We start from the raw sequence: 12038 nt of genomic DNA on the forward strand, positions 1-12038 counted from the left end.
CTGCTGATGTGGATGAGTTAACTTTCCATTTATTTAAATTTTATTTGATTTCTTCCATCACAGTTTTATAGTTTTTCTTATGTAGACTTTATACATATTTTGTATACCAAGTATTTCAATTTTATGGGTGCCAATGTAAGTGGTCTTGTTTTTTTATTTCAAATTCCACTTATTCATTGCTGGAAAATAGAAAAGCAATTTACTTTTGTGTATTAACCTTGTATTCTGCTACCTTGCTAAAATTGCTTATTAGTTACAAGAGGGTTTTTTGTTGATTCTTTGAAACTTTCTTATAGACAGTCATGTCATCTGCAATAAGAATAGTTTTAATTCTTCTCAATCTGGATGCCTTTTATTTCTTTTTCTTGTCTTACTGCATTAGCTAGGACTTCCAGTATAATGTCAAATAGGAGTGGTGAGAAGGGCATCTTTGCCTTATTTCGGATGTTAGCAGGAAAGTATCTAGTTTCTCACTAATACGTATGATGTTAGCCGTAAGGTTTTTTGTAGATGTTCTATATCAAGTTGAGGAAGTTTCCTCTAATCCTAGTTTTCTGAGAGTTTTATCATGAATACATGTTAGATTTTATTAAATGATGTTTCTGTAACTATTGATATGGTCATATTTTTCTTCTTTATCCCTTTGAGGTAATGGATTACATTAATTACATTCATTGATTTTTGAACATTGAAGCAGCCTTACATATCTGGAATAAATTTCACTTGCTTCTCATATATAATTCTTTCTATACACTGTTGAGTTCAATTTACTATTATTTTATTGAGGATTTTCACATCTATGTTATGTTTATTGATCTATAATTTTCCTTTTTGTGATGTTTTTGTCTACTTTAGTATTAGGGTAATGCTAACCTCATAGAATAAGTTAGGAAGTCTAACTTCTCTGCTTCTATTTTCTGGAAGAGATTATAGAGAATTGGTAGTATTTTTTCCTTAACTGATAAAATTCACCAATGAGATCTAGAGCTGCTACCTTCTCCTTTGGAGGATTATAAATTATTGACCCTATTTATTTCCTAGATGCATAGTAATTGAGATTATCTATTTCTCCTTGTGTAAACACTGCAGAGGCTCTCATAAGGCTGGGTCCTTAGATTTTATATCACAAGTTAGTTCTTGCTCAGGCTCCAGGAATGAGTCAATTACCTTTTCAGTGTCTCTCGAAGGCTGTAGAAGCAGCTTCTGCTCCCAGTAAACTATGATCTTCTGTATTCACCTGTCTCTGTAGCTTTCAGGGCAGTGGTTTACGCCCTGTGGCATCAATTTTCCAATGAATCTAAGAGGAGTTGTTGATATTTAGTTTCTTCAGCTTTTTTCTTGTGGTGAAGATGGGAGTGATGCCTTACAAGCTCCTTTAGATAGCAGGGAAGGTTGACAAAACAGTTCATATGGAGAAGAGGAGAGCAAAACCACTTATGTGCAACTGCTTCCAGCATATGAGTAGCCGAAAAAACTAATCCTGCTCTGTATATCAGCTATTTTCAAATACTCTCTCCCAATCAGAATGGTAAACCTATAAGGTTGATACTATCATTCTTATTTTCAAGTTAAAACAACAACTGCATGTCTACATGGCTCGTATACTGGATTTAAAACTTCCCAGTATTAGATATGCACAAATGTAATTTTCTATAACTGAACTCAAATTTCTCATGAACCCCTATTTCTGCTGATGGCAGAAAACCCTATTTCTAATGAAAAGTAGTTCCAGTCACTTTGAGTTTAAAACTTGTTATCCTTTATCTGCATATTAAATGAGATGTAGGGTTCTCCCTTCCCCTTCTTTTCTGTTGACCTGGAGAGTCTTGTTGTACTGATGTTTGGGTGGTCATCTTTGGCTTCCCAGCATGCCTCCTGGCTAGGACTTTGAGTGTGATCCTCCAACTTTGCATCCCCTTCTCAAGTGCCCCCACTTGGTAACCCCCACCTAGCTTCCAGGCAATGCATGTGATTCTGTGTTTCGTTGGCCCCATGGAGGCTCTCACAGAGGCTTCAGATATGCCAGCACCCTGCAGTGCCTTCTACTCGCTCCTCCTTTTTTTGGATCTTCCATCTCAATCCTGCAAAGAAGCCCCTTCTCCCCGGTACCCTGAAAAACATATTGATTCTCAATTATCCAGACTTATGGGAAGATATTTAGCATCCTCATGCCTGCATTGAAGCCCAGGAAGGGTAGAAAAATAGAGGATGATTCAAAAGTACAGTTGCAAGAGACACTATGGACCAAATTATATTATCCAATTAAGTAGCTTCTAAATTAAGTCAAGGAAAGGTAAAATAGCAGCTTCAAAAGTTCTTTGCTCAACCCAAAGTTTGTTCAAAAGGTTGGTATTATAATCAGATACTGCAATGTACATCAGTTGTGTAGCTTCTGAAATTTTAACAACACGCGCAAAAGAAAATATTAATTAGGAAAAATTTTTTAATTATTAAGGCATTGTTATAGGTATCAGATGACCTAATACAAATATTTTGTCTTCATAAACTTAATCAATGCGTAATTTTTTTTCCTGAATTGGGGTACATGTGTAAAAGTTGAGCAACCATGTATAAAGGTTGAGCAACCGCTTACTTAAAGGGTTGTTACAATAACTCGGATTCCTAGCATAGAACGATCCCAGGAAAAGTAGAATAGAAGAAATCTCTTTTTTTTTTTTGAAGAAATTTCTTGATAAATATAGATTGCTGCATAAAGTGCTGTCCTTAAAATGTCTAAGGGAACAACGCATGATAGGCCACTCACCAAACCTATTACCTATTTATTTAACTAAAGATATAGCATAAAGACAAACTGCAGCTATTATCAAAAATGAAGTATACTGTGTTGGTTCACCTCTTTAAATTTTATATGCTTCTTTTTAACCAAAGGAAAATGTCTAAAACATCTTTTATGTTTCATTGCCATTTTATGTATTTAGACTCTTCTCCACTATTTGCTTCCAGATAAATTTAGACTGTACTTGACATTTTTCATAAACTTCAAGATGTGTCCCACTATTTGTATAGAAGAAGTTGCAAGTGGTGATAGTTGTTTATGCATAGAACTTGGGTTTAATCATTGAAAATCTTTGTACCTCTAATTTGTATAACTTATAAGACATTTCCTTCTAGTGTCCTACCTAAATAGTAAAGAGGATGTTTGAGGAAGTATATACTGTTGGAGTGGGTGGGGTTAGTGGGGGTGTGGGAGCATGAGAGAGACAAATAACAGTAGTTGTACTTGCTATATGTCAGCAGGTCCTTCTGGACCATTATGGTGATGTCTTTCCTCTCTAAATAATTTTTACAAATATACTGATGAAGACAGATTTCTGTTGCCTATCTTCGATGAGTCATAGAACTAACATTATATTTTTTCCTGAAAATACACAGTTGTGACATGGTGTTTTATAGTTTTAAGCTCATTGCTGCCAAAATGAACACAGCTGTAAGAAATGATGATCCTCTCATCTTTGTAACAATAAAATGGCTTCCTAATGTGTTTCTCTAACCCTGAACATTAACTTAATATTCCTCTGGATTTCTGAATTCCATCCTTCCCCGCCCCCCCACGGAAATCCATGAAGAATACAGCTTTTGACCAAATGACAGAGCATAGAGGATGAAATTAGTTGCATTAAATTATGATATGACAAAAAGCCTTTCAGAATCTTTGTCACAATGCAACATTCAAGCAACATTAAACAAAATAGCATAAAAGTAGACCATGAAAGAGAGTTAATATTTTGAAAGGAAATTTTGTGAACTAAGATCACTTGCAAATTTTGAAAGCCATTAATTGATAGCCTGCATGCTATGGGAATTTCTGACTTGGAGATCCTACAATCATATATGTTGTCTGGTTTAATCTTTGGATACAGAGTTAACTGTTACTATACTTTTTGATACACTTTTATATTTCTTTCATGTTCATAAAATGCAAGTCTCCATTGGTAAAGCTAGCATTTAAGAAACTAGGAGGGAAAGGGATGAAGCACAAGATATACATTTTTATGTAGTGTTTCTTGTCTTCCTATTTCTTTCTTTTTCTTTTTTTTGTCTTATTTCTAAGTACATAGATTTAAATGACAGCACACATTTTGTAAATTAGCATAAAAATCAGTTGTCTTCTAAAAACAGAAAGGAGAGTTTTGATACCCATGTCCTTCATTCCTATCAAACCTTAGGTTTATTCTGTGTTCTTTTTTTTTCCCTGAAAGATCTGATGTTTATTTTTTATTTTTTAACCCAACTATGTTGGGTTGTGGGGAAATTAAAGCTTTTGATAGGGTTAATCTAGCTACATAAAAATCCATGTTGAGTATGATCATAATCTTGATCTTTGATTAGGTCTGAGCTAGTAATATCTTGTGATTAATCAAAATGGGTTGTACTGCCTATAGTGTAAGTCATCTTCACAGATGGGCTAGAGAATCATCAGAGTTCTCTTGAATATTTGTTTTAATCCCTTCTAGGATAAAATGGCTTTGGATTTTTTTTTTTAACTTTAAATCAGATTGAGTTCACCAAATAAATGAAGAAGAAGAAATTTTGGAGTGCAGTTTTGCTAAGATTATAGGTCAAAAAGAAACTTGTTTTTTAATTCACAGTATTTCAGTGTTTCATTGAATGTGTTTCATATGTCTTAAAAAATTTAGAGAATATTCCTATTCATTGTAGTTTGAATAAAAACTCTATAAAAAAATATAACAAGATATGCTTCATAGAAATAGTGTTGAGCTTTTTATTCTCAACAGCATAAAAGATTTTTCAAGATTATTAACTGCCCCTCTTCTAATTATTTAATTCCAGTCTAAAGTGACATCTGATAACAAAGAGCTTTACTTTGGCAAGTAAACTACCTGACATCTAACACTCAGAGCAGCACAGCAAGAGCTCTCATACATAAAATGTTTACTGAATGTAGCTGTCATTTCAGCCAGCCATTTGGGTCTTACAAGATAAAATTTCTCAAAAATGTTGCTCACCAAAAGCTGTGAATTGAACTGTCTACCCAAAGTCACACATACTGGTGGAGCTCAATAAGTCCATGTCTATGATTATATAACAATCATTAAATAAAGAATTGAAAAAACTGTGCATTTCATCCATTCACTTAGAGACTGGATTAATAATACATGTGTATTAAAATAAGGACTCAATTTTTTCTTGTTTTTGTTTGCTTTTTAGGAGACCTGGTGAGCCTCCATTGATAAAAGGCTGGCTACCTTACCTTGGAGAGGCTCTGAAATTACAAAAGGATCCTTTAGGTTTCCTGAGAACTCTTCAAAAGCAACATGGTGACACTTTCACTCTTTTCGCTGGAGGTAAGCAGCACTTCTATAATTACTTTCCATAAATCATAAGCTCTCAATTATTCTTTAAGTTATTACATTTTTATATAGGCAAAATATGAAATATTTATATTATTGTTTTGTTTGTAGGTTAATACAAAAGAAAACTATGTTTTCGAGTACAGTAATTTTCACATTAAAAAATGAATTATGAAAATCTTGAGAGTATCTTAGGGAACCCTACTCTCCTGCCATCACCTGAGATTTTGGTTTGGTTTGCTTGGATTGGTTATAAGAATGGTTAATAGAAAGAAAAAACCTAGAATGTTTTAACAGACTTCATTTTGTAGAGCAGTTTTAGGTTTAAAGAAAATTGATCAAGTCTGAGATTTCCCATATATCCTATTTCCCTCAATCATAATTTTCCCTGTTATATCCTAATGTATTATATCCTATAATTTGTTACAGCTGATGAGCCAATGTTGATACATTATTAAAAGTCTGTGGTTTACATTAAGGTCTGTTCTTTGTGTTGTACAGTTCTTTGAATTTTGACAAATGCGTGTCATGGAGCCGTCATTTAATGGATATTATTCACTATCATTGAGAATAGTTTAACTGTCCTAAAAATTCTCTGTTTTCTAAATATTTGTGTCACTTGCCCCCCCAACCAAAACCCCTAGCAACCACTTTTGGTAGAATGTATTTTTAACTTTAAAAAGTTTGTTATGTTATGCTTCTAACATGAATAAAATGCTTACAAAAGAAAAAAGAAAACTGCAGCAAGATCATTAAACATCCTGGGATCCCTGTGTGGCTCAGTGGTTTAGCGCCTGCCTTTGGCACAGGGCTTGATCCTGGAGTCCTGGGATCAGTTCCCACATCGGGCTCCCTGCATGGTGCCTCCTTCTCCCTCTGCCTGTGTCTCTGCCTCTTTCTTTCTGTCTCTCATGAATAAATAAATAAAATCTTTAAAAAAATCATTAAACATCCCAACATCTTAGGGCTAAGAGGAACAGTTGGAATGTTCTACACTCATCCTCATTTAAGGCCCATGTTGTCCAGCTGTATCTGCTGCATGACATACCTGTCCCAACTTAAAGCAACAGTCTTTCCCCAGTCACTTTGTCACTGGAGTCATCTGGCTAGGCCTCCTTTTACACATGATGCTTCATTCTCAAGGAGATGCCCTTACATGGCAGCTAGTATTTTAGGTGGGTGAGATGAAAGGCTGCAAAGCCTCTTGAGGCCTAGGCTGAGATATACGAAACCTCACTTTATACCACATTTTATTATTAGTCAGAATGGTCACAGGCCAGTCCCAACTCAAGGGTAAGGAAATACACTCCACCACTTCCTGGGAAGAATGGCAGAGTCCCATTGCAAAGGAGCACATGTAGAGAGATAGAAAAGAATTTGCTGTGGCCATTTTTGCACACAATCTTCCATATCAGCTTATCAATGAACTAGCTATACCTTTGCTTCACTTTTGTAGTCCTATGTCCCAGAAGTCTGATCTTTATAGACTAGATTATCTACACTTCTTTGCCTGAGCACTCTGGCTGGGAGGACAGGAAAGGCTGTGTTCCAGGTCCCCATCTCTCACCGGGCTCTCGCAACACAGTTCACCCTCCTTCTTTTCCTTCTCAAGAAAAATGAAGGCATCGAGTATTATCTCACTCAGACTCTCACATATCTGCTAGATAGCCCTATGTCTCACAACTGTCTTCATTATCTTTTCTCCAATTTGAAAGAATATTTAAGAAAATCCATTATATGGTCTCATTCATTCAGGGAATATAAAAAATAGCGAAAGGGATTAAAAGGGAAAGGAGAGAAAATGAGTGGGAAATATCAGAGAGGGAGACAGAACATGAGAGACTTCTAACTCTGGGAAACGAACAAGGGTGGTGGAAGGGGAGGTGGGTGGGGGGTTGGGGTGACTGGGTGATGGGCACTGAGGGGGGCACTTGGCGGGATGAGCACTGAGTGTTATGCTATATGTTGGCAAATCGAACTCCAAAAATATATATATATATATACAAAAAAGAAAATCCATTACCTGTCCCCATGACCCTTACTTCCTGCCTCCACAGGACTGGTGTTCATTATTTATTCCTCCCACACATATATATGTTTTCTTTCTCTCTTGGGTCCTACTTGTAGCTTAAAACCATGCTTCTCCTCTATTCTCCTTCTAGTTACCTTTCATTTCTTTTTTCCTTTTTTGCATCCCAATTTTTCAAGAGTTTCCTACATTTGCTGACCATGCTTTATCTCCTAGAGATCTCCTACCTGGAACCAACCATCTGCCTTGCTGAGGCCATTTATGGACCTTTACCTGACTAAACCTCTCTACTTGGTTTGACAATGCAGATCCCTCATTCCTTCTTAAAACACCCTATTCCTTCTCTCTCTTGACATTGCACCTTCTGATTCTTTCACTGACTGCATATTGCTTATCTGGATCATCTTTACTTACATCCCTTTCTTTTCTCATCCCTTTTATATCTTCCTCTAACCAGCCTTGGAATTTTATGTTCTATTCCTAAAGAGTTTAGGTAATTTCTTCTTACTGTAATTACTTTGTTGAGTATCAGAAGCAACCTTTTGTGCATAAGGCTACTTCATTTCACTGCCGCCGTTTTAATGTAATTGGGAGAAAAAACAATGATCCAGCTGGATGACACTGTCAGCATGGCTGTGTTCTCACATGAACAGGCAATATCCATTTCTTCACAAGTTACTCCTTTGCCTGGCAAGTCTCTTCCAACAGTCTGATTTCAGAAAAATTGAAATGGAAAAAAAAAATCATGCATCTTAGAGCGATTGTAGTGTATAATGTCATCCACACAACACTCTCTAAGATCTGGGCTCCTCCATCTCTGGCCTACTCTCTTGCTACTGCTTGCCTTGTGCTTAATGCATTATCAAGTGCACCAAATTATTTGAAATTTCCCTCTCACACACCATTCCCTTTGTGCTTGTGTTTTCTCTTACTGTTTTTTCTGCCTGAGTGCTCTTTGTGAGTCACCCTAAAAAGATGGCTGACACAGATTCATGTTTTGAGGCTATAGTTACATATCACTTCCTCCCAAAAGCCTCACTGACCATCTCTTCTCCTGGTTTATGTTTGATGCCTCTTCTACAGGCTCCCATTACTCAATATCACACTGTCATGGCATTGAATAAATTGTGAATTTATTGCAAATTCATTTGTCTGTTTCCCTTCATTATTCTTTAGCTCCTCTATTGCCAACATTTAGACCAGAGTTCAGCACTGACTGATCCATAACAAATATTTGATGAGGATATTCCCAATATTTTCGAGCTGTTGAAATACTTCCTATAATACAATAATTATTGTATTGTATGGATATTGTTTCCACCTTATTGTATTGTATATTGTATTGTGCTTCTTATTCTAAGTGAGCTTTTGCCTTCATAATAACAAAACTCTATTCTTCACTTTAAAAATAAGTTACTCTTACTTTAAAAATTAAACTTTATGTTTTAATGAGTAGATATAACAAATTATCGAACTTTTCAGTTTTCCCTTTTAATACATTATACAAAAATAATCTAAGCTGATTAAGCAGAAACTTGTGGCAATGAATTTTATTCACTGTTCATACATCAGCCAATTCCTGCTGATATATGATATTTTAATCTTAGACACCCAGAAACCTTGTTGAATTTCTGATGTCCAAATAATTTGCCAATGGCAGTGTCTTTGAACTCAACAGCACACAAACACAGGTTAAATATGTACTGCCTATTCCCTTTGGCTTCTTACTAGAGCTTGAAGAGATTCCTGTCAAGAAATCCTGTAATGTCTATGGTTCTAATGATCAGTTTGCAAATAGCTCCTTTGGAAAATGTGAAATGAGGACCAGAATCTTCCACCCTTGTCCCATAATGTGGTTTCAGTTAGTGTATGTTCTTGCATGATGAACAAATGATTGTCATCCCCAAAAGTCTCAAAGGACACGGATGTCATCTTAATAAAGAAATTAAAAGGTACATCTTTTTATAAGAAACCACGTAAATTCGTGACCTGTCGCAGAAAATAGTTCTCTAATTGATTTTGTGTGGTGGTGCATCAGAGTTGTTTTCCCTAGATGTCACCCCAGCGAAGCACCACTGTACATCATTGTCAACAGCTAGAGAAATCTCCCTAATAAGAGGGGGAGTATGTAATGTGGTCATCCTCATAAAATAAAAAGTTGGTTCATATTCCACTTTCCAACTAATACTTTCAGCTTGATTTTCTAAAAAATTCTACTGAAGAACAAACTAAGCATGAAAATTAAAAGCTTATAATCATGGAAAATCTCTTTAAAACCAAATTCATCTCCTATTTGTTGACATGTCTAAATCTAAATGCTCAAATAGTTGATCTGAATTCCCATGAGTATTGTCTCTGTATAGCACCAAATACCTGAGATGAAAACATCAAAATTTAATTTATAATGATCCAGATGTCAAACTTTTTTGTATATAAGACCTTAATCAGGGTGAATGATTTAATTTTTTTACACTTAATGATGTACTTTGCATCATGCAGCTCCACCTTCCTATAAGAAGTAATTTTGGAAGAAGTGAAAAGGCTGTTGAGTTAGTAAAGGATATGTGCAGGTTATATAGGAATGCTAGAGTAAATATCTTAAGACCCAGTCAGCTCTGAAAAGGGAAGAGAATAAAATTAGTGGCAAAGAAGACATTAAAAATTTTGACCCCATCTCAAATTTACTGCTCAGAAAAGATGATTATATACGTTACATGTTATATAATATTACATATTATATATATTTATATTTTTGCAGAAGTGAGCCCCATTTTGACATTTCTATTTAAGACAAGTGCAAACTCTGAAATTCTTTAAATCAATATTTCATATCAACTACTGACAGCATTCTTTTCTCTTTTGAAAACATGGCTATGGATATTGTTTCCACCTTGTGATCTTGGTAAACTAGGCAACTTGCCTATCGACACTTGGTATTCATTTACATAAAATCACACTGGAGTAAAAGTTAATTTCGCTCCAAGAATACATGGCCTTCAGAATAACTTTTCAGATTTCCTTTGTTAAGAAATTTAAATTCATTTTATGAATGTATATGTGTTTTCCTAACTGTCTGATTAAAGATTACAAAGAAACTCTGGTTTTGCATCTCACATTAGCAGATGGTGGACAGATGGTTTAAATTAATATTAATTTTGGAAAACTTAGCTTAAATTGTTTATACTGAAGATTAAAAGTTGGAAAGCTAACTAACATCTCCAGGGTTATTAGTACTTCCAAACCCACTTGAAAAGTAAAATCCAGAAAATCAAAACGTCTACTTTTAAAGCAATCCACATCTTAACTCAGAAAGACAGTTGATAAAACACAATGCCTTGAGGTTGAAGAAAATTAAAATAAGAATGAGAAAGAGAAAATACAGATCCTAGAGTATAAAGAACCTTGAAGAGTGAGAATTTTATCTACAAATAGATTTTTAACTAGTCACTGATGATTTTTAAAAAGAATCTATATGTAATAACTGCTTATTTTTTAAAAAATATTAATAATTGGCTGCTAACTGGAACCAGTTTTTCCACATTTAACTTTTATTTCTTTTATTTGAAATGATCTTAGAGTTTCTTCCTGTATCCTTACCCCCAAGAGTGAGAGAGAGAGGGGGAAATATATGTGTATTTGTGACGAATTGTAGACAAAAACTCACATGTACACAGCCTCTACTTCAGTAGGCCAATGGCCAGTAGCTCATGCTGTCATGGCCGAACACAGTTTTATCTTTCCACTTGGGTTTTAATGAATAAAATTAGTAGGAAAAATTCAAAATATTCCCTAAAAATTGTGTGTTTTACAAACTGAACCTTTTATAACATTCTCTGAATTTTAGTGACTAATTTAAAATAACCCTAAAGATATTTAGCAAAATCTTCTCATTTGGTGAAAGGAGGAAAGGATGAATCACCACCTGTGAAAATACATAGCTTTGCCTAAAATTATATCTTTTGCAAAATAAGAAAATTCACTCTTTTTTTCAATTATTTGTCGGGCAGATGCTGGCAATTTTATTTAATTAAGATGCTATGGTAAAGCAGGTGTCATAAAATATGCTCCAATCCAGTTGAGTCCTTTTTTGGGGAAAAAATCTAGTTTACTTTATAGATACAGCTTTGGGATCTGACCAGAATGAAGCTACTTCTAACTTTACCCTTATATCTAGATTGGCCCACCTTATTAAATAAATCAAGCAGAAATATGGTGAATGCAATTCAAGACATACAATTTATTTTTAGAAAAAAATCTTTGCATATGTATATCAATGTACATTAAAAGCTTAAATTATGTTTTTAAATTGTAAAACAAAGACACATTTATCCTATTTCAAGAATTAAGTTGAAAATTCTTCAAAGCTTGATTCTAAATCCCATACCACGTTGAATTTGATTTCTGTGTTGCTGTTTGAGTTACCAGTAAATAACAAATGAGATGTTGTTGGTCTAAGAAAGTACACACACACACACACACACACACACACACACAGAGAAATGATAAAATGAAGAGGAAAGTGTGGATGATTCTACAAACTTTAATGTCTATTAATTGTTTTCTAGAAAACAATTTCTAGAAGGCACTAAAAAGGTATTAGCGTTTGTAGGATCATCTAAACTTCATGTGATGTGTGTTCTTGGAAAACAAGAAGGATTTATTAAATGGCATTATTA

At 34.7% G+C, this 12038-nt stretch overlaps 1 protein-coding gene across 3 annotated transcripts in view; it reads left to right on the forward strand.

Annotated features, from left to right (window-relative positions):
• The window catches only part of LOC121498862 (cytochrome P450 7B1), a 173637-nt gene that overhangs the window by 136191 nt on the left and 25408 nt on the right, over positions 1 to 12038 (forward strand). For all 3 annotated transcript variants that reach the window (XM_041769172.1, XM_041769174.1, XM_041769173.1), the window contains exon 2: positions 5191 to 5327. In XM_041769172.1, coding sequence (XP_041625106.1) covers positions 5191 to 5327 — 137 coding nt within the window. The remainder of the gene's footprint in view (positions 1 to 5190; positions 5328 to 12038) is intronic.

The sequence above is a fragment of the Vulpes lagopus genome, chromosome 9 (assembly GCF_018345385.1).
Source record: "Vulpes lagopus strain Blue_001 chromosome 9, ASM1834538v1, whole genome shotgun sequence".
Classification (NCBI taxonomy): Eukaryota; Metazoa; Chordata; class Mammalia; order Carnivora; family Canidae; genus Vulpes; species Vulpes lagopus.